Source organism: Ictidomys tridecemlineatus, chromosome 3, assembly GCF_052094955.1.
Source record: "Ictidomys tridecemlineatus isolate mIctTri1 chromosome 3, mIctTri1.hap1, whole genome shotgun sequence".
Lineage (NCBI taxonomy): Eukaryota > Metazoa > Chordata > Mammalia > Rodentia > Sciuridae > Ictidomys > Ictidomys tridecemlineatus.
In genome coordinates, this window is record NC_135479.1 from 132,270,746 (window position 1) to 132,293,666 (window position 22,921).

Below are 22,921 nucleotides of genomic sequence, written 5' to 3' on the forward strand. Positions count from 1 at the left end.
GTCACGGGTGAATCAAATCTTAGTCTCAAATTTTCTCCAGTTTTCTGGTAGCTGGATATTGGGGCTGGTTGCAGTCACAGCATAAGACATGACCAAAGATGCCTGCCCCTCAGAGATGGTCTTTGGGGAGCTCCCCAGTCCTGCCAGGTCTTAGGGGGAATTGCTGGCCCTGAGGGATCTCAGCATGAGTCAGCTCAGATTCAGGGCACCTCTTCATGGCCACATCAGAGGCTAAGGACCCAATTCATCAATGTCTTCTTAGGGGGGATCCTTTAAACAATGCTGCTCATTTCTTAGGAAATCTTCATATTTGACATAACAACCCATGCCAAAGTTGAAGAATCCTAGAGGAATCATAGAGTTTGACAGATGGAAAGGAGACTGGTGTAGCAGGAGTTTGGTGGTAGCCATCTAGAATATCTTCTTTGTTTTGCCCATAAGCCTGGAGAGGAGACTTGGCTATTTATTCTAAAGTCACCCAGTGAGTGAATGTCAGAATGAGAACGAGATCTTAAACTCAGTGATCTTTTAGTAAATGGTATTGATACTTTCTCAGGATTGTTTAAATGCCCTATGTTAAATGGCCTATGTTACATATTAGCTGGCTAGTGGGGAACATTTCTTGTCAATATTTCCAGAATCCTGATGAAATTTGCAAAGTTCTACCCCCTCCTGAATATCACTTGTTCACCTTGGGGAATAGAGAGGAGAGACCCCCAGTGCTAATCAGACTTTGTGATTTTAATTTTTAGGGCTTCAAATTCATTTTTTTAAATTGACTATGGAGTCAACTAACTTAAAACATGTATGATTCCAGGTTTGAGGAAAGGGATGAAGGAAGGGAATAGATGTGTGTCCTTCTTATCCACAACAAAGGCAAAATACAAAAAAACTGGGCTCCAGTCCCCTTGGGCAAATCATTTCCATTTTCTTTTGATCACCCAAAATGAGAAACACTCTTATAGTTTGTGAGATAAATGTGCAAAGGTTAATGCCAAGATAATAAGAAGTAATAATATTTATTATTTAAAATTACAAATAGTTTTAATTTTTTTTTTTCTGAGACTCCAAGTGGACTTTCCCGCCTCTTTAGGAAATGCCATTGACTGGTACCTACATATTGAGATCATTCTTGTCTCCCTTAGCTTTTTAGAAATTTCCTTTGTCTTAAAGCATCATCAAGATCTAACTGCCTGGCTTCTAGTAGAAGAATTCTAGGGCTGTCCTTGGACTTGTGTGGCTGGTGCTGGTGGGGAGATGTTTTCTGGGTAGAGGGGCTATTTTCACTGCACTCTAGAGAAGCAACTCTGCCCACTGATACAACTGGTCCTACAACCAGAGAGAGGGGGGCCATGTCCATTGGAAAAGAAAGAGTCTGGTCAGCTAGTGAGTAAGGAAAGGGCACGCTTTTCTTCCCAAGTGTACAATGAGGTTAAAACCCATGTATCTAAGGGACCTTGAGGCAACTTCTCCTCACAAGAGCCCTGAGCAACTCTGCCTGGCACAACCAGCGGGTGTCAGATCCTGCACCCTCAGCGAGGCCATCTTTGCTTTAGAAAGGGTCCTCCTGAATTTTCTCTGGCCACTTCCACACCCTGGAATCCAAACACACTTCTGTCTCCCATTTCCTTGCTCACCATTCTGGGGCATGGGGGACACCACCCTACACCCCGTCTCCACTCTCCTCTCTGTCTGCTGATTATTCTCCTCCAGATACACCTTCGTTGGCCTGCAGATGCTTCTGAGTCTCTTTACCATAATCTGGGGACTTCCTAGGGAACTCTACACAATTTGCTCACCCTGGCACTCAGTCCAGAGATGAGGTCCCACTCCCCCTTTCCAGCCTCAATTTCTTCCCTCCCTCAGTGTGCCCATCTTCCAATGTCACCAGATCCATCATTGTGTCACTTCTGCCTCCACTTCCATGCCATACTGCTGCTTGGGACACTCTGTGTCCATGTGGCTACCCCAGAGGCCATGGTCAGAAAACTAGTTCTTCTTGAAAGCCTTTTTTAATCTTTCTAACTGGACAGGGAAGCTACCTTGTTCTGGAATTCTTTATTAATATCTCTTTGGTGGCATGATCTTATGTTCTCTGATATTGCAATTATTTGACCACGTATCAACTCTCCCTCTTACATTGGGATTCTATTACACTAAGTATGAAGTCTGTTAATACTTTGTGGGCTTACAAACATGTATTCAGCTGGCACTTGTCTTTAGCAGCTAGCCCATTTCCTCAGAGTTGTCTCTACCTTAGGTTGGCACCTCAGACTACAGTCTGCTCATTGTCTATACTTGCAGGGTTCTGTCTTCACCAAGTGGCCAGTTAATCTTAAAATCGATAGGTAGCCACCCTCCAATTCAGGGCTTCTCTAATATTTGTGTCCAGATCTTGTCCAGGCTGCTGATCTCAGCCCTTTCCTCATCATTGTTTATAACCTAGAGATGTCTGTGGTCCCAGAGCTGAGGACCATTGCTTTCACAAGCATTTTCTATCCTTTTAAAGTTGTCATTGAATTTTAGGAAACACAAAACTGTAATCTCCAGGGGAAAGCACCTATAATGATGGAATTTTAGCTCTGTGTGATGTATGGGTGGAAGGAATACTTCTGTGAATGAGAAAATACCCAGATTCTCAAAAATGCACACTGAGTTATTACTCATTTTAGCTACTCATGGTTAAAAAGGTAACATCAAATAAAAAGTTTAATGTCATCAAGTGACTAGCATTCTGGCCTATTTGAACTTGAAATGTGAATCAGATCAGAAACCAGTGCCCACTTCGATCTGGTTGGTCACAGACCACATGACTGGGCATTAAATCTTGTGTTTCTAGAACTGAAGGCATTTTTCCTTTGAGAAGAGTACAATCCACCTAGAGATACTTAAAAAAAAAAATTCCCGCTGTCTTTTTGTCATTTTCTGGAGTAATTTTGAGTGGTGACCAAACCCTCAAGGGGATAATTTATTCTCATAGCACAGAGGCTCCCACTGCTGGGGCTATGTGGTGGGGCTCAGCCTCCATCCTAATCCACACTGAAGCGGGCGATGGAGTGTTGGTGGGTGGGGAGGGGTGGAGCAGCTCGGGACCCAGGGGTCTTTGTGAGTGATCCATTCCTGGATGTCTGCACTGTGTGGGGTTCTTGTCATTCACTCTGTCACTTGCTCTGACTCGGGTTCGCTCTCCAAATCCATCTCGCTTTCTGTCACCATGGTGAAGTCAAAGTGGGACCAGGAGACGCAGAGAAAGGAAGCAGAGAGAGGAAGAGAAAAAGAGAGAAAGAAAAGAGAGAGAGAAAAGTTAGCAAGCAAAGCAGAAACAGTTCTTGCAGGAAATACAGAAACCATTCCACCAGAATCCATTAAGAATGCAGGTTAGGAATAGCCAGTGTGAAGGACAGTTTGGGATTGTTGAATTTGTACCATTCTGAGAATTTGCACTCAAACTCATTGGCTCCTAAGGGTTATAGATTCTTTCCCTGCAGGGAGATTTGCATTTATCTGGTCCAAACCCACACTTGACAGATAGAATTCAGAGAATACCAGGACTTGTCATCACAGCAAAGTGAAGGCAGGGCTGGGACAATCATCCAGAATTCCTACTTCCTGTTCTGGTGCATCTTTCTTTACTATAGACTACACACTTCTTGTTTGTTCCCAGCCCCTTATGCCATCATCCTAAAGACTCTTAATTCCTCAGTCTTATCTTTGCATCTTCCATAGGATCCAGCATAGTGTATGGTATAGAGAAATGCCATTAGTAAGTATTGATTAGGCAAAGATGCTGGTTATATCTGCATGGGAGCTCTCATCAACCTAATCCAGCCTGTTTTCTTGAGTTCAACATGGCAAGGCATTCTGTTGCATAAGTAACACAAAATAGTGCTAATATCGTAGTGCCTTACTCTATCAATGCTTTCATTACAACACAAAGTATGTGTGTGTTTCATCAGGGAAAACTATTAATAATATTTCCTACTTTCCAAAAGTGAGACTGAGAGACAACAAACCTCCTGGTAGTGAGGGGTGATGCTGGGGGCTGGAAAAGAAATAAGCTTTTATTAAGCTTTTGCTTATTTTTGCACTCTGCAGGCATGGTACATATATTAAACCAGTTAGTTCTCATAGCAATCTTGAGGGAAGGAGACAGAGGCCAACAGAAAATGAGTAAATTGCATAGGGACACTCATCTGATAGAATTTGCATTTTAAATCCAGAATTTCCTGACTCCAGAGTCAGATTCTGTCCTGAAAATCTCAAATCCTCCTTTACCTTTTTCAAAATAACCCTAGCTCTCTCTTGCTGAGTGCCTGGCTCAGCATCCAGTCACAGCACTACTAAGAGGAGCCATCGAGTCCCTCCTATCTAGACCTTAACTTTTCCTTCTGAGTTCTGGATTTAAGTCTGCATAGGCTTCCAGTAAATGTTTGCTGAAAATTTATTGAAGTCATGAGATGCTCCTCTCTTCCCACACTGAGACCTGACTGCAGCAATATCACCATATAAAAGAGGAAACAAGCACATTCTGCTTCCAGTTCTGCCTGGCTTTTGCCTCCAGGAGCCCTGCTGCTTGAGAGCACCTCCTAAGGGCAGTGGGAAGAGATCTGTCTTCCTACTGGATGGGAACCATTTAAGACAAAGGAATAGGACAGCACTCCTGAAATGTGGATGGATGGGGCCAACCCCAATTCTTGACTTCTCATTTCTGCATTCTAAAGCAAACCCCTGCCCTCCTTCCTTCCTTCCTGGCCCTTTCTGTCACTGTGCCTCTTCTCATCACTGTTGCCATACATAAGTTTCTAAAATTGCTGTCCTTTTAACTCTTGTATTGAAATCCCCTGGATGTGGAGGGAGAGGGGCTAGTGTTTGGAAATCTGTATTCTTACAAAACTCAATAGATGATTTACATGGACTATATTATTTTAGAATCACTGCATAAATTTTGCTAGTCCAAATTCTTTATTGTCAAGTCAAGGTAAAGGATCTGGTTCATGATCACAGAATAGGTCAGAGTCAGAGTCACTGCAAGAACTCAGACCCCAACAGTAAGTGAAGAATTGTGTTCCATGCTTCAACTAGGTCTACTATGCTGACCCCACAGTCATTTTTCCAAAGCTCCAAATTAACCCAGAAGAGTTAGTTGTCATGGGTGGTGGTGGCCATGTAGAGACTAACAAGCTTACTCAGCTCTGGGAATCCGTGCCATACTGGTCTCCTGAATTAGCAATTGCCAGAGCTGGCTTTAGACCTGGAGACATGTATTCCTCTAGCAAATCTGGCAACCTGTCTGCAGGCTGAGGTAAAATTAGTGTTTAGAAAATAAACTGGGGCCCACAAAAACAACAACAGCAACAACAACAACAACAAAAAACATTTGTTTGGGGATGCTAAAGTCTTAGTGCTAAAAGAGGCATTAATACTGTTTTTGTCTGGCCCCAAGTGTCTATTGAGTTTCCCCCCATCCCTCTCAGAGACTTCCTGCCAGGCTGTCACCCCTGTGTGATATTTGGTCTGATCCCAACAGCAGGAGGGAACTCATTATCCTTATAATCAAGCCATTTGTTTTTCTTACTTTTACAGGTGGGAATCTCGTTACTCCAGGTCCCATCCTTCAGGCACTCGATCTGAAATGTGTCCATCTCCACATTATCCTGGAAAGAAACCAAAGAAGGGAGTGGGAAGAAGGAAGGGGTGGAGTCAGTGTTTGCTTCCCAGCAAAACAGAACTCAAATTCCAAGCCTCACTGTCCTCAATGGGATTTTCCACCCAAGTCTCCAAGGCCAAGTTTGAAGATAAGGAAAACATAGATATTGAACTCATATTCTGCATTCGTACTATGGAGAGGCAAGGGCTATGCACAAGGGGGCCTTGGGCAATTGTCTCTGAAAGAAAAACTGGAGCCTTGACTCCTTTTTCAGAGCACTGGTTCTAAAACTTGAGCAAGAGGTCAGCACCACCTGGGGGTTTATTAAAACAGATTCCTGGCCGGTGTCTTCAGAATATTTTGATTTATTGAGTCTGACCTAACCAAGAATTAGCATTTCTAGTAAGTTCCCAGGTGACGCTGATACTACTGGTCCAGGGACCTTTCATTGAGAACTCTTCCTTGAGAACAGTGGTCCTCTAGCTTGGCTGCACTTTAGGCTCATCTAGAGAACACTAAAAAAAAAAAAAAAAAAAAGCCAAGCCTCAGTTTCAATCCCAAAGATATTGCTTTAATTAATCTCAACTAAGATGTAGGATATGACTTTTTTTTTTTAAATAAATTTTTAAAGCTAAGTAAGAGAACCATTGTCTCAGATGAGATGATGGAAAAGTAAGGAGTACCTGTCACCTTTAAAACCTTTATTTCTCCACCCTACCCCCATAAGCCTGATGAACTTTATTAAGGTTGTTAGCCCTGATTAGAGAGCTGTACAGCACCCCCACCACTTGCTTTTTTAATCCAAGCCAGCCCATTCTCTGATAAAAGACTTTTGTGTCACTTCCAGAATTTCTAGAACATTTGGGAGGCTTTTGTGGCAGCTAGGAAATACTGTGCTGGCACTCTGCCAAGTTCCAGCAGCCCATCTGCCCCTGGGGAACTCTTGAGATTTTCTCTGGCCTTCACCCAGGCAGGCGCTGCACCTTCAGCACTTTGTAGCCTGTGTCACAGCTGACGAGCACTTGATCTTTGAAGGAATATGTGGCTTGCAAGGGCTCAATTTTCCCATGGACAGGAGGCTGTAGCTCAGGGCACTCGTTTCCTGGCAGGAAGCAAATGAAAGAACAGCAGGTAAGAAAACGAGGAAAAGTCTGGCAGTAGAGGGCCAGACCCACACAGCAAGCCCTGAGGGAAGAGGGAAATGACAGAACTGCACCGAAAACAGAAGCAAGTCACTTTCCAAATTGCAAGCCTCCTCCACCCCACTCCCCCGATTGCTTATTATTAAAATTAGATGGTTGGCCAGATGATTTCATGATTTACATGGACTATATTATTTTAGAATCACTGCATAAATTCTGCTAGTTCAAATTCTTTATTGTCAAGTCGAGGTAAAGAATCTGGTTCAAATCACAGAATACGTCAGGGTCAGAGCCACTGCAATAACTCTGGATCCCAACAGTCAGTGAAGAGCTAACTCAGGGTTGGGTGGAATATTAAGTATCATTGACTCCAACACTGTCCTGATGTTTTCTTTACAACATTCTCCACAGTAGACACCCAACATCTTTTTGCATTTCTGTAAGACAGGGAACTCAATTCCTCCCAAACCTATAACTTCTACATGTGGAATCCTCGGATTAAATGAACAGAGTTTTCCTATTTAGCTGAAATCTCTTCCATTGTAAATCTTACTCACTGGACCACGCAGAGGACCCCAATTACCCTTTTTTTTCCCCAAGACCCTTCTTCAAAGCATTTAGAGACTGTGAATCATATCCTTCTGAGACATCTTTTCAAAAGATCCTCATGACAAGATCCTCATGGCCAGAGCTTATCCCTGACACTTTTTCCTGGACAAACTCTCTTTTGTTAATTTCCTGCTCACTCCTCTCCCCAGACTGGGCACTGGATAGGCTAGTGCAGGCAGAGCCAGGGTTTCAGGGTCTATGAAGTCACACCTGGCTGATGTCCACCTCTTTCTTCTTGAGTTATTACAGACCTCTTGGGTCAAATGCCTCTATCCAGATTGAGCCAGGACTGGCTGCCTTGGGGAGCTGAGGAATGGGACCTGTAGGCTTTGCCAGTCAAGGGGCCCACAAGGGCTCCACCATAATGAAACATTGGAAACTACAAGCCCATGCTCAAATTCCAGCCCCAGACTTAGAGAAGCCTGGAGCGGAAAGGGCCCTTTCCAGGTTTAGTGAATCACTGTGTGAGGGGTGGGGTTCAGGAAACAAGATTTCTTTTTCTTTTCTTTCTTTCTTTTTTTTTTTAAGTCTCCCCACACGATGCTGAAATACAGCTAGTTTTGAAAACTTCCAGTCTAGTTCAAACTCAACATCATTGCTGCCCTGGGGCCCCTTTTACAGATAGGAAACTGAGTCAGGAGAGAGCATATGTCTTGGTCCCAAGGTTCTCAGCTAAGAGTCCCATAAGGTCACTAGAGAAGTTCCAGGCCTGCATCCCCTCCCAACCACCCTCTCTGTGAATGCTGAGCACAGAGGCTCACGCAGGTGAGAGGGGAGAAGTTACCTGCAGCTCTGTACGAGAGCCTCCAGCCCCGGTTCTCCCCCGAGTTGTCACTGCGGAACAGGATCTGGACACTGTGGCTCTGGGTACTGATGGGTTCTGGGGCTTTCTCTCCACAGAAGGGTCCCAAAACTTTTGAACCAGCTTTAATCTAAGAAAGGCAAGACAGAGAAAGAGAAGAGTCACATCTGAGCAGCTGAGAGCACTGCTGCAGGCAACTCTTCTGCATTGCCTTCCAGGGTCTTCTGGAAGCTTCTGTGTGAATCCATGATTTTTTCACTCATGGTTTGAGTGGGCCTTTCCAGTCACCAAACAGTTTCATCTCCATTCTCTCATTTTGTAATTTACAATGGCCTAGGAAGTGGACAAGGTAGGTTAATAATCCTCTGCTCGAAGACAAACATGTTGTGGCTCAGAGGACATAGCTCTGTCCAGTACACAAAACAGATGAGCTCTCTGCTGCCAAAGAACTTGTAGTCGAGTAAAGAGAGACTGATAAAAAAAAAAAAAAAAACAATGATCAACATAACACAGGTATCTCTGCCATCATTTATATAACAGACAGTAGTATAATAGCTAGTAACTTTAAATGGGTACTCAAAGAAGGTCTCGTGATGAAGTGACATTGAATCTGAGGTGTAGGGTGAGTAGGAGCCTGCTGTTTGAAGAGGAGGAGGGGGGAGCATTTTCCAGGCAGAGAAAATAGCTATGAAAAGGCCAAGGCCAAAGGTGGGAACAAGCTCGGCAAGTGTGGAGCACAGGAAGGAAGCCATGTGGCTGGGACAGAGGGAGTGGCATGACCTGAGGTTGGAAGAGCAGGCAAGGGCCACATTGCGTGGAGGAATTTATGTGTAATTCCAAGTGAAATCTTGATCCAATCTACTTTCTTTTTTTAACTCTCAAGACTATGGGTAAATAGACTGTATAGAGCAAGGGTGAAAGCAAGAAAACCAGCTGGGGAGTTTTGCAGTTGAGCACGGGAGAGGTGATGGGGCTTGATTAGGACAGAGGCAGTGGAGAAGGAGAGAAGGTAGCAGGAAGTATTTGCTGATCCAGAGTCCCCCATTCCCAGTCCTGGGTTTTTCCTGTGCATTTTTCCTTCCATCTCTGAGGACCAGGACCAGGGCCCATTAGGTGGCATTTGGTGACTTCCACAATCCTGGGTAGCATCTTCATCTTATCATGGAGAGGGGGGAGTAAAAGTGAAGCCCCAGAAAGTGAAGTGTCTGGTTGAGGTTCCCGTGCATAGCTCCTGGGAACTCTGTGTGGTAGCCAGAATTCTAAGACAGGACCATAACCTTCACCCCTGGCATTACTTTGTGATTATGTTTTCTTACATGGAAAAAGTGGTTGTTTTTTTTTATTTTTTTATTTTTAATCCCCTAGGGGACAGTAGAAAAGGACCTGAGAACAGCTTCTAGATGCTGAGAGGAACTCTTGGCCATCAGAAAGAAGATGGGATTTCAGTCCTACAGCAGCAAGGAACTTTATTCCTACAACTACGAGGATCTGTTAACAATTTAAAATGACCCTGAAAATGGGATTCTGCCCCAGAGCCTCAAGGTTCGAATCCCATCCAGTTGATACTTTGATTTCCATCTAGGGAAACCCTAATCAAAGAACCCAAGTGAATCTTCTGGGTCTTCTGGTCTACAAAACAATGTAAAAAGAATTGCTGTAAGCTTTTATGTTGGAGGCAGTTTATTACACAGCAACGAATACTCCTGTCCTGTGTTTTCTGCTAGTCTACCTGTGGCCAAGCTGCTTCTTAGCCTCTGAATTCAAGTAGGGAATAGGACAGCCTCTGAGTTCTCAAGTTTTCTTTCATAGACTCTCAAACTTCTCCCACTGTAGACAACTTCATTCTTTTTTTGTACTGATGATTGAACTCAAGGGCAGTTAACCACTGAGCCACATCCCCAGCCCTATTTTATTTAGAGACAGGGTCTCATTGAGTTGTTTAGTGCCTCGCTGTTGCTGAGGCTGGCTTTGAACTTGTAGCCTCCCAAGCCACTGGGATTACAGGCGTATGCCATCCTGCCCGATTGACGGCTCCATTTTTGACTCTCTCATTTTATGGCCCTTTCATCGAGGGTGCCTCTGTTGTGCCTTCCATCTGTCTTAGGCCAGCTCACTGTTCACGTAGTCTAAACAAGCACCTATTTGTACATCTGAGTAGCATCCCTTTTTCTCCCCAGCTCAGTATTTCTCCTGAGGTCAGACTCCAACATACAGGTCCACCTGGATGTTTTGGCTGGTCCCTCTCTAAGAATAGCTGATTTGCTTCCTACATGTCTAAACAATATCTCTCCTACTATCCCAGCCAATAGCATAAATTTAGGCTACTTTTGCATCTTATCTATACTAGTAGAATCACCACAAATTCAGTGGTTATTGGCCTGTGACATTCTCTTCCCTCTTTGTTTGCCTTTTGCATAGTCTCTTCTCCCAAGCAGGACCAGCAGCATAATTTATGGGTACATACAGTGCAAGATGAAAATGTGGATTCTTTGTTAAAAATATATTAAGAAGTTCAGGATAGCAACAGCAGAACAGTAAACCAACTATGGGTTCTTTTTGAGTATAGAGCCTTATGAGACATGGACAGATTGCAGGTCCATGAAACTAAGTGTACCCCTAGGGACTTTTGCTAATGCAGACTTGACTCTTGGACTGTCTATCTCAAACCACACTGATGGCCAAGGAGCTTGCTTTGGATCATGGAAGATTCTTAGACTAGATCTAATTAAGCTGGTAGATGTTATCTTAATAATGACTTTTGATAAACTAGCTGCCTGGCCTTGTATCCTGAGATAAGATGAAAACAGCAGAATATCAATTTTCCCAATTCAGCCAAGATTTTCCAGCATTCCCTGGACAAACACCTTCTGCAGGCTTACCTTGATGTAGTCATAAGGGCAGGGCACCTCAGGATGGTCCTCAATGTCAAAAATGTCCTCGAATTGCAAGCTGACCATGAAACCCTCCTCCAGCTCAATGTTGTAGAGGCATTCAGAGCTCTTGGGGTAAGGATTGGGGTAGTCAGGGCTGGTGATCAGGCCGGTCCTCTGGGTAAAGAGGTTGTCACTGCACTCCACTGTGGGAAACATAGCAGAGAACATGGCACACCAACACCACAGCAGACCCTTGTCTATGTCACTGTGATCCTTCTAGTGCCAGGAAGGAACCAGTGTCCCCATTTCACTGATGAGGGGAAACTCCATGAAGGGAAGTGATTTACCCAAAGTTAGATACCTAACAATTTGCAGTCAAAACTCAAATGCAGAGGTCTCTGTCGGTCCAGAGTTATTTACCCTGTGTGATGGCACCTCTCAGCAGATTCTCTGCTACTTGTGAGGAGCAGGAAGGACTCTGATAAGGGAGAGGCTTGGGATGGAGTAGTCATGGGGTTATCTGGACCTCTTTGACTCTACTCATCCCCTTGCCCAGACTTCATTTAGGTCTCTGCTCAAACCCTTCCTTGGTCCTTATTGTAATATAGACCTCACACATACCCTCTCTCCCAGCCCTGTCCTTCCTTTATTTTGTTTTCCCCTTCACCATGATATTCACATTTTAAGGACATATTCATTTTGATTGTTTGCATGCAGGAACACCAACTAATCTATTTATTTCAACATTACGCCTATTTCTTTTGAAGCCAAGAAAATTTTGTTATTTTATGAAAGCAATGGAGACGCATTTTTCAAGATGCTTAAAGCAGAACGCTTAAGGTTCCTGCTTGCTGCTGTGCCTGGCCTTCTGCTTCCTTTAAACCAGGTGGTGCCATCAAGCCTAAAAAGGCATACACTGTGTTCTTTTCTTGGGCTTCCAAAAAGTCATCCTAGCCCCCACAATTCTGGCTGTCATTGAAAATCTGAGGTGGCAGGGAGGACCCTGTGGCGGGTCCACTATTTTCAGGTGCATTTTCTCTCATCCGCTTCTGACTCTTCACTGGCTACAGGATCTTTTTCTGTATAGCCTATTTTGTTGGCACCAAGCACATCTTGCTGTTTCTTCTTAATCACTGTAGAGCTGGAGGAAGATGCAATATATACACGAATCATCATCCTGGGACCAGCGGCTGGCAGTTGTCTGGGCCCTGGAAAGGGCTGTGGAGCAGCTGCAGCGGTGGCTAGGATCCAGCTAGAGGCTGAACCCCAGCCCTGTCCTTCTTACTTTTTTCCTTCAGTGCTTCTTATTGCCTGACATTATGTCACATATTCATTTGTTGGTTTCTTTGGCCCACTGGACTGTGCGTTCCATGAGCTCAGGGATTTGACTTTGTTCTGCACTGCAGTTATTGTAACCAGGGTCCTCCGTCCTGGCCTGGCCTGTCCCTGAGTTAACCCTGCCCAGGCACCTTTGTTTACTGTTAAACTTTTGCCCTTGGCTGACCCATCCTAGAGCTGGGATGTCCTTGCTTGCTAAGCCTTTGTTCATCCTACTCATTTGCAAATGAAAAAAACTGTAGCCCAGAAAGGCGGGGTGTGACTAACTTGAAGTCCCACAGAACTTGCAGAACAAGGTTTAGATTGAGGTCTCTTAAAGTCCCATCTGTTTTCATTTTCTACACAAGCATTCTCATAGGGGTAATCTCACCCCAAAGGGGACTAAAATTGGTTCTTGGTAGGAAGTCTTGCTGTTCTTATGCATAATGCATAGACATAGTGCATAAGCAGATATACAGCATGTCTGTGGTATCAAAGAGAAAAAAAGAAAAAGAAAAAGAAAAAGAAAAGGGCTTCTGGGTGCAGAAAATAAAGACAGATTGAGAAAACTTGCTCTACCTTCAGCCCTCCCTAGCCTCGGTATAGAGTAGATAGCTAATAAATACTTACTGAATAAGAATAGAAAACATACCCCGCCCCAAGAAAACATACCCCCTGCTTTATTCTGATGAGTATTTGGGCTTTATTCAGAAATGAGCAGTTTTTGAAGGAGAAAGAAAAAGAGCTCCTGTCTACAGTCTCACCTCCCTCCAATGTTGCCTCACTCATGTTCAGAGTGAGATCCCTGGGTCACACGAATCTGCTGGCAATTCCCCAAGTGCCTCAAGTTCTATCACACCTGTGAATATTTGCAGAAGCCATTCTCCCTGCATAGAATGCCCTCCCTCTCCTTATACTTTTCATCTCTGCCAAGGGTCATCATCTTGGGGGAGTATTTTCCACTTCTCCAGGCCAGCTCAGGTCTGATTGAGCTGTCTACACTTCCTTCACATAAATGTAGCAAATGTTGCACTTTCGGCATCTAACCATCTGCTTATAGGACTACTGCCCCAGTAGTCTAGGGACTACTGCTGTAGAGTGGCTGAGCCTTTCCATCTCTCCATCCCTGATTCAGCCCAAGGCCACAGCATGGCTACCATGTTGATGGGAGGTGAAAACAGAGAGAGAGAAGGGGTGGAAAGTTTTCCTGCTGCCTCTGTTTTTGCCTCTATACTTCCTCCTTTTGGACTGAGTTTCTCTCTGTCATAGAGAAACTTAGAGGCTATCAAAAGCAAAGAGAAAAAGGAACTGCTGGGAGAGGCTTAGTTCATGGCTCAGAGAGAAAGGACTGGGGACCCCAGGTTTCTCCCTACCTTGGTCATGTTGTTCACCCTCTGTAGGAAAAGAGACAGGACCTATGCAGCACACATTCTGCCCAGGAAGATATTTTGGTAGTCAAATATTTTCTCTTGTATTTCACTGAGAACAGGAACCCAGGCTTCCAGGCTGAGGGAGCATTATTTCAGTATCTCTGTTCACATGGTATCTGAAGCACACCTCTAACTTCATTGTTAATTGTCTGTACTGTGTATCTATCTTTCCCTTGAGCCTCTTCTAATTGTACTGGAAAGTGTGGCATGTCATGGCAATGTATAGAACCAGCCCCAGGCCCTACCTCGGCAGGTCCTGTTGTCCGTGTGGAGGATGTAGCCAAAGCGGCAGGAGCAGTAGTAGCCGCCAATGTAGTTGTGGCAGTAGTGGTCACAGGACAGCTCCTCGTCCTCCCTCTCCTTACACTCGTCCACATCTGTAAGGAAGATAGAGCCTCAATCAGGGCATGCGTGATGATGAAGATGACCCCCAACATATACAGCACTTAGTGTGGCCTGCTCCCTGGCCACTGGGGGTTCAGGAGTTGTCTCATTTAATCATTACATAAAGCCCAGAGGTAGTTATTATCTTCGTTTTACAGATGAGGAAACTCAGAAAAGTGGATCAGCTGATCCCAGACCTCAGAGACTAGGGTTCAAACCTAGGCAACTTGACTCCTGGTAGAAGAACTATCCTTTAACAGCTGTGATAATTACTGCGTGCCAGGCAGCAAGCTCAGGGCTGTTACTACCCCTGTTTTATAGTTGATGAAGTAAAGCCATAGAGATCTGGGGTGGGCTGGCTGCAGAGCTTGAGTTCTTAACTTCTACTTCATGTTGTCTCTTTCTTTCTTTCTAAGCCCCTAGTATGGGTCCAATCCTGTCCTAGGCATTGAGTATACATTTCTCCTAAAGGGACATATGAATAGCCAATAAGCTCATGAAAAGATGCTTAATATCATTGTCAGGGGAATGTGATTTAATCATAATGAGATATACTACAGAGCCAGCAGAGTGGTTAATATTAAAAAAATGACAACATCTGATGTTGGTGAAGATATCGAGCAGCCAGAACTCCCAGGCATTTGTGGACTTTTATAAAATGATGTGATGGCTTTGGAAAAGATCTGGCGATTTATTACAAAACTAAGCATAGCTGCCCTATCACTCAGCAATTCTATTCCTAAATATTTATCCAATAAAAGTGAAAGTATATGCTCACAAAAAGACTTGAACAAGAAGATTCATAGAAATTTTATTAATGGGAGCCAAAAAATGGGTAGAGCCCAGTTGTCTCTCAAAGGGAGAATGGATAAAAAATAATTATAGTATATTCCTATCATGGAACACTATTCTGACAGGAAAAGGAATAAATTACTAATGCATGCAGCAACATAAGTGAATCTCAAAAGCATAATGCTGAGTAAAAGCATTCACCCTCAGATATATTTTCTGTATGTTCATTTATGTGAAATTTTAGAAGAAACAAAATTACTCTGTGGCAGAAAAAAAAAAACCACAGAATTATTTCCACTAAGGGAATTGGGAACACGGATTGACTTGGCAGGAACATGAGCTAACTTTCTGGGTTGATGCTTAAATTCAATATCTTATTGGGGGTGTGGGTTACACACAAATATAAATTTTAAAAAATTCAACAAATATATACTAAGATTTGGATTCCATTGTATGCAAATTTTGCACTAAAGAAAAAAACTGAACAGACATAAAACTCTAGCAAAATTATATCCATGAAGGAGTATTTAGGAAGATGTGTCCTGATGTCTGCAATTACTTTGATGTATCAAAAAAGAGGAATTGATGAAGAAACAGAAGATAGATGGGTAGACAGGTGATGACATTTGCTAATGCTGTAAGACATGAATGGTAGAACCTGTGTCGTGAGTAAACAGGTGTTTGCTGTCTAGGAGAGGACACAGACAGCTTGCACCTTTACAGAGAACAAGAGACTGGAGGATGAGCCACCCAGTCCCTTCACTTACCCACAGCCATGTAGTGGGCATCAAAGCCTGTGAATCGCTCCTCGTTGGAGAAATCTGACCTGAAAGTGACGGACATGAAGGAACCAGGGGAGAGAACCACTTCTTGGCCAGGGGTCTGCTCTGTGTCCGTGGTCTCCCTGCCACAAAAGGTTGCCAGCACCTGGTCTTCAGTTTCTACCTTTGAGATCAAAGTAAAAGGGAACAAGATGAGCAGCTTCACATTTAGCATCTCTCCTGATCTCGTGGAAGAAAGAGACTAAGCAGCCTGGGAAACTCGAGGAAGGGGGATGGGGAGAGAGACTACAGCTTAAGTTAATGTGGCCGTCTGATCAGTTGCATTCACATGGTTTAGTTCCACAGGGGTAGCTTGATATTTGTCATTCTTGTTGCCAGTCAAGTGGCTTAGTTACTGAAAATAACTCAATGTTAAAATTCCAAAGAGTTAGATAACCCTGCAGATGGGTTCTCTGTACAACAAGAACTTATCACATTTCCAAAGAAAAAAGACTGTATGTACAATATAAATCAATCATTGGGCATCCAGTGCTGAGCAGAGCATGAGATGGGGATGATGAGAGAAGAGGAAGACTGAGAGCCATGCATAGGACAGCAGTGTTCAGAGTGAGGAACGGACCCAGATAGAGCTAATGTGCAGCCTGGTAAGTGCTCTGATAGGAGCAGCAGGAAGAGGTGAAAGATCCCCACCAGGACCCCGCTACAGGAGATTAGGACTGCTCTTTATAGCTGTTTCCTCAAAGCATGCAATAGCATGTGGCACATAGCAGTTATCCAATGAATATTTGTTCATAAGAACTAAAAGAGCAGACCTATTCTGAGAGCTATAAGCAGCCAGGGTGCCTGTGAAGACTGTAGGAAGAGAGGTACTGTAGGAAGAAAGGTACAAAGTAGATTATGGCTGATGTTGAATGCCATTAATTCTCTAAGTGGAAGATATGGAAAACTTTTGAACAGGAAGTCGTGTGATATTATAGATAGTCTTAAAAATACAGAAACTGCTTCTTGATATATACAGAAAATGTGTGTGTGTGTGTGTGTGTGTGTGTGTGTGTAAGATAGATGGAAACTTTGCATACTTGCTGATAGAATTCCCTGCTTTGGAAGAGCTAAAGGCTCTGCTTGAGCTCAGAAAGTGAAGCAGGAATTCTACATGGTTGCCTAAAGCTGATTTTGTGTGTCTGGTTTGGGAAGCACAGTGTAGAAGCTGGTTGGTATAGTCATTTGACTATGAATACTTGACCTACTCTATCATCTTACACCTAACTCAATTTTTTAAAGCTTGCATTTGTGTTTGGGATCTCTGGGCTGATGTTTTAGACAAAACAGGCAAAAATCTTCCCAGGAATGATTGCTTCTGTCTTTCAAAGTCACTGAAAGAAAGTTCACAAAGGCTGTCCATCTCTGCTAGCTTCCAATAAATTTGTTGTTTTGTTCATTAGCTTAGTATGCCAGAAGTATCTTGACATTTGACACTTCTGTTTTGAAACTAATGGTTTATTTATTTAAAATAAGAAGGAGTTTTAAAGAAAAACAATTTGCCCTGGCAACAAAACACAAGGACAATTAATCACTAACGCTGGGAATTGAAATGTAAACAGAAAATGAGATCATGGCTTTGCTATTTTTTCTCTGCTGATACCAGTGAACTCACACCAGTCTTCTTATGCAGAATGTGCCCTTCTTCACACAGCTGAAAATTCACTTCCTTCACTGTCCCAGCTGCTATATTATTTTGGTTAACTGGTTAAAAGTTCACCTAACTGTAATTTTTTAAAACAATTTTCTTTTAGGTACAATATTTCTTTTTAAAAAAGGGCTTTATCTGGGTGCGGTGGCACATGCCTATAATCCCAGAGGCTCAGGAGGCTGAGACAGGAGGATCAGGAGTTCAAAGCCAGCCTCAGCAATAGCAAGGCGCTAAGCAACTCAGTGAGACCCTGTCTCTAAATAAAATATAAAATAGGGCTGGGGATGTGGCTCAGTGGTCAAGTGCCCCTGAGTTCAATCCCCAGTACCCAGCCCCCTAAAAAACAAAAGTGCTTTATACAAAGCCCTGTTTGAAGTGAAGCCTGTAACTCTTAATAATCCATGGACATTTTTATGTACTTTAACTATCATATTCAAAGAAGACCGTTGGGGATGCTGAATTATGTAATTCTTTCTGTGCATGAAATTACTGCCGAACAACAAGCCTTTACAATTCTTATATCTTCTTTATGTATTGTTCCATTTCCTGTCTTTTTATTTTTAATGTTATGAGTTAGAAACCACTTGAGTTGTTCTTCTTGGACCTTCATAAAAAGGAGACTAAATAAATAGTGAGGGCTTGGGAAAGGGATTCTTCTATGCATAACTGCATGAATCATGTGCTTCTATCTTGGTGACCTCAGTTTTGGAGTAATGTAAGTTGCATGAACCTGGTAGATGGAGGTCTTACGTCCTATTCCTAATTCTACCATAGACTACTCTATTATCATCCCATCCTTAGCTCTAGTTATCCACCTCTAAGTCAGGAGTTGGAACTTGCTAAACTCTAGATTCCCTTCCAAGTTGGATATATTAGCATTCTTACAAATCGTCTTTGTTTTATATTAAATCAACCAACAATGAGCAAGAGTTTCAACACAGATTGCTGCTGCTTATGAATAAATTTAAGCTTATTTATGATTTATATCTATGTGTTATGGTTTAGATAATAGGTGTCCCCCGCAAAGCTCATGTGTGATACAAGGCAAGAAGATTTAGAGGAGAAATGATTGGTTTATGAGAGCCTTAACCGAATCAGTGCATTAATCCTCTGATAGAGATTACTGGGTATAACTGTAGGCAGGTAAGGTGTGGCTGGAGGAGGGTCACTGGGGGCTTGCTTTTGGGTATACATTTTGTAACTGGAGAGTGGAATCTCTCTCTCTCTCTCTCTCTCTCTCTCTGCTTTCTGATCATCACGTAAGCTCATTCCCTTCACTCTTTCACCATGATGTTCTGCCTCATCTTGAGCCCCAAGAAATGGAGGTGTCTGTCTATGAGCCAAGACCTCTGAAACCGTGAGCCCCTCAAATAAATTATTCCTCCTCTAATTGTTCTTACCAAGTCTTTTAGTCACAGCAGTGAAACAGCTGACTAATATACAATGTAAATATAAAATTGATTATCAAAGAATAGTCATGCCTTGAGCATTAATAATTCCAGCCACAGCAACTTGTTTCCTCTAACCCGGCATCCCCAAGTAGTGCCTAGAGCATGGACACTTTCAAATGAAACCTACCAGAGGTTATTTAAATCAAATAGAGACCTACTGAGCGTCTGTGATAAATATCTGTCCTCTTCTTAACTTCTGGGATTAAGGACTTTTTCATGATGACAGATAAACACACTGCCTGCAGAGCCAAACTATTTCAGAGGACAAGGAAGCATGTCCCCGCTGAGAGCCATGACAAAAATGAGTCATACAAACTTGAGAAGCAGAGGAGAAAGACAGTAGCCTAGGGCCACAGGAATTCAATCTGAAGCCCAGAATAGAGTGCTGGGATATCAGGGCTGGCAGGGACCTTGAAGAGTTATTTCAATCTCCCTTCTTCTAGAGGAAACCGAAGTTCAGAAATGGCAGAGTGACTTACACAAAGGTAAACAGATAACCTGAGCATTTTCTGATGTCAATTTTGCTTTTGGAACTGTTTTTAGACTGGGGAAAGAAGCCACAAACCCAAAGAGTACATGACAAAAGGCACAGACACTTGACCAAACAATTTTCCTGGCTCAAGAGCCTCTCGAAACCTTATCTTGGGTGCATGGATTGTCTCCCAAAGAGGATGTGGCTCAGTGACAGCCTTAACCTAAACAGAAGGGTCACTGGCCCTGGTTAATATTTGCATGTCCTGCTATGAATTATAAAGTTCTACAAAGATCGTTTGTCTCTGAGTAGGGATGAAGGATTGAGCCCTGACTTCTGTTTGGATTCTCCCATCTCTGAGGTTATCATATCAACATGGAGGGAACATATCTATGGAAGACATAAATTTATAACAATAGAGAACCATGTGGCTGAGGATCACAGACACCCTTTCTATTTCTTTTTGTGGGCAACTGCATCCTTGCAGACTATAATTATTGAGGGCACCAGTATGTGGTTGTATGTAGTGAATTTGTTTTCTTTTAGCTCCATTTGACAAATATTTAGGTACCAAGTTCTTTCTGAACTATCATGTGGAGGATGTAAAAAATTACTTTTTATTTAAAAGAAATCACTTATAAAGCATGAGCTTTATAAGCATATCCCCTGCCTCTGGGAATGTGACATTTTAGTAGGAAAATAAGATAAGTACTCAAATGTGTATATTAGAGTATTATTGGTAAATAATAACTACAATGAAAGATGGAAAGGCTCAGGGGCTTAAAGGAAAAAACTGCATCCAGATGAAGGGGATCAGAAAACACAGAGGCTGAGGATGTTGCTTAGTGATTGTTGTGTTTTTCTAGCACATGCAAAGCCCTGGGTTTGATCCCCAGCACCACCAAAACCAAAATCAAACAAAACAAAACAAAACATACACACACACACACACACACACACATACACACACACACACACACACTTTGGGAAAAAAAGTCCTCTGAGCTAAGGAATAGTAGGTGAGTAAGATTTATCAGGTAGGAAGAGTAAGTGGAGGATTGGAGTGGTGGGGAGAACAGAGGGAATAGTGAAGCCTTGGGGTATCCAGAGTCTCCACTAAGTTCCATTGTCCCCTGCTCCAAACACCTGGTATAGGAGAGGGGCTCTGTTGGAGGTAGAGAGCTGGGAAGCAGATCTCAGGATGAGAAGGCAGAGTCTTTGTTTTCTATGAGCTATCTCAAACACAAAGCTCCCAGGCAAAACTGAGGCAAGGCAGCAGAAAGCAGGTCAAGCATCTATGGGAAGCCAGCTGCAGCTGCTCTCTAGAGGTGCCCCTTCACATCAGTTCACAGCTACATTGCCATTTACCAATCAACACCTCCAATGTACAGAGAAAGCAGCTCAGGAGTGATTTTTTTATTTCATAGATAAGGAAATTGAAGCTCAGATAATTTAAATGAATTGGGCAAAATGAGTGTGAATCCAGAGAGTGATGAATGCTCTTTGAGCAATGGATCCAGGTCTTCCATGGAAGCATGCCGATTCCCTGGAACTCCTTAGACCAACAAGCTCCCTTATAGTTCAGATGCCTCATGGTTTGGCTCATCAGTATTTGCAAGGTGTATCTTAGAACCCCTCTGAAATCTACTATTGGCTCTTGAAGAACATTTTAAACTTATTTTAGAGAGAATGCCGAATTATTTTATTAACAATTTAGTTAATCTTTGAATTACATGCTCCAGAATTTCCTTCCCTATATGTTTTCAGGTTAGAGCTGGCATAAAGAAAAATTTGTGCAAGTTTGAAAAGCAATAGCCATTATTCTGTTAAGGTTGTTTGGACAGATGCAGTTGTGCCAATAAGTTTTAACTTCTTCACATTCCTTTACTCGGCATCCCATGTTTCCTTTCAACCATTGGCTCTGATGACCAAGAGTGGCCCATGTCTATCACCAGGTTCTTGCTTGTCATTCCACTGAGGCTTTTTGGAGCTCAAAGCTTTCAAGCACCTGTTTTCATGAGCTTTGCAGTCACAGTCCCACTTTGGTCCCATAGACTTGACTTACCAGATTTCTTTGCAGATGCCAACACCTTCACCCATGGCAAAGTCTACAAGAACCAGTGGGTGACCTTTTCTGTGGTTCTCTAACTTCTCATCACCAATGATTAGTTCCTCAGTTCTCTCTATGATTATATGAGCTGTAATGCTCACAAGTGTCTCAAAATATTCATAGAGGCTTTGCTTTTGTGATTGAACATGGACTGATAGAGTTATTGGTGTCAAGAGTAGAATGCTTGCTGTAGCAACAACAACAACAACAACAACAACAACAACAAAAACTAGAAAATGTGGCCTTGGTTTTGGAATTGGCTAACAAGTGAGTTCTAGAACATAGGTGAGGATTCTACTATAGAAATCTTGAAAAACAGCTACCTGAACTCTGTAGTGGTGACACAATTGGCAATTGTGTTTGGGGAATGAAGAAGCTAGAAAAATGAACATAGTGAACTTATGGATCTGGCTAAGAAGACCTCTAGTGAGAATCTTGAAAGTACAGCCTGCAATTCTATCCTGTATGGCAAGGTCTTTGGGAAGAAGTAAGACTTTAGCATGTAAGAATAACATAGGGGACAGACAGGCCCAGGACTGGCTGGCTGGGTTGGAAAATGGCAAAACATTTCAGAAAGCATGAAGAGATTCAGGATAAATATCATGTCATGTGTGTGGCTATAATAACTGTAGGTTAAGATCTAAAAGATTTAAGCCAGTAACTTGTACTCTGTATCTGCTAGACTAAAAGGCACCCAAGGATCTTAAGGACTTTGACATGCTCAGCAAAGTAGAGAAGATATTTTGAAAAGAACACTGAATGTGTACGTGTGTGTGTGTGTGTGTGTGTGTGTATGTGTGTTCTAACAGGAGACCCAAAAGAGATTTTAAGGTAGACATGTCAATCTGGACTAGAAATGACTGAGACTTTTCAAAATGAGAAGATATCTCTGGGCCCAGAAAGAGGCGTTGATTGCAAACATGACCCATTTCTTGTGGAAAGGGAAGAATGTCTCAGAAGGTAAAGCTAAAAAGAGAGAGGCAGAGTCAAGACAATCAGGAGGCACAGATAGCAATGAACTGGGAACCATTCCCAAGAAGCAGAACTAGGCTCTAAAGAACATTCCTAGTATCTGGAGTAGGCATTGTGTACCTGGCTGAATTTCAGAATTACTATGGGGCAGTAATTATTACATAACTCCCATTTCTCCCATTTTTTAAATGGGAATTCTATTGTGGCAATCTTATTTTTGACTCACCAAATCAAGAAAATATTGAGTACATGGAGGAGAAATAACTTTCCTTTTGGAAAAAGGAGTTGTACCAAAGAATCTATATCCTTGGTGGTTCATCTGCTTGTAAACCTGATATAGATCACGAGGTCCCAGACTTCAAGCCTGACTCTGAATGCAATGCAAAGAGAGGGCAAGAGTATATATGGCACATAAAGAGGACATGAATTATTTTGCTTGCAAAAAAAA

General features: G+C 42.7%; 1 protein-coding gene and 1 pseudogene across 3 annotated transcripts in view; both read right to left on the reverse strand.

Annotated features, from left to right (window-relative positions):
- The window catches only part of Masp1 (MBL associated serine protease 1), a 67,286-nt gene that overhangs the window by 23,724 nt on the left and 20,641 nt on the right, over positions 1-22,921 (reverse strand). For 2 of the 3 annotated variants that reach the window (XM_040270161.2, XM_005330988.5), the window contains exons 3-8: positions 15,764-15,941; positions 14,066-14,197; positions 11,080-11,276; positions 8,183-8,330; positions 6,631-6,749; positions 5,576-5,654 (exon numbers count right to left, since the gene is read on the reverse strand). In XM_040270161.2, the coding sequence (XP_040126095.1) occupies positions 5,576-5,654; positions 6,631-6,749; positions 8,183-8,330; positions 11,080-11,276; positions 14,066-14,197; positions 15,764-15,941 (853 nt within the window). Of the gene's footprint in view, positions 1-2,682; positions 3,207-5,575; positions 5,655-6,630; positions 6,750-8,182; positions 8,331-11,079; positions 11,277-14,065; positions 14,198-15,763; positions 15,942-22,921 lie in introns of those variants that run through there. The other variant, XM_005330990.5, reaches the window with a different exon arrangement.
- Positions 11,285-14,024, reverse strand: LOC120884426 (adapter SH3BGRL pseudogene; annotated as a pseudogene).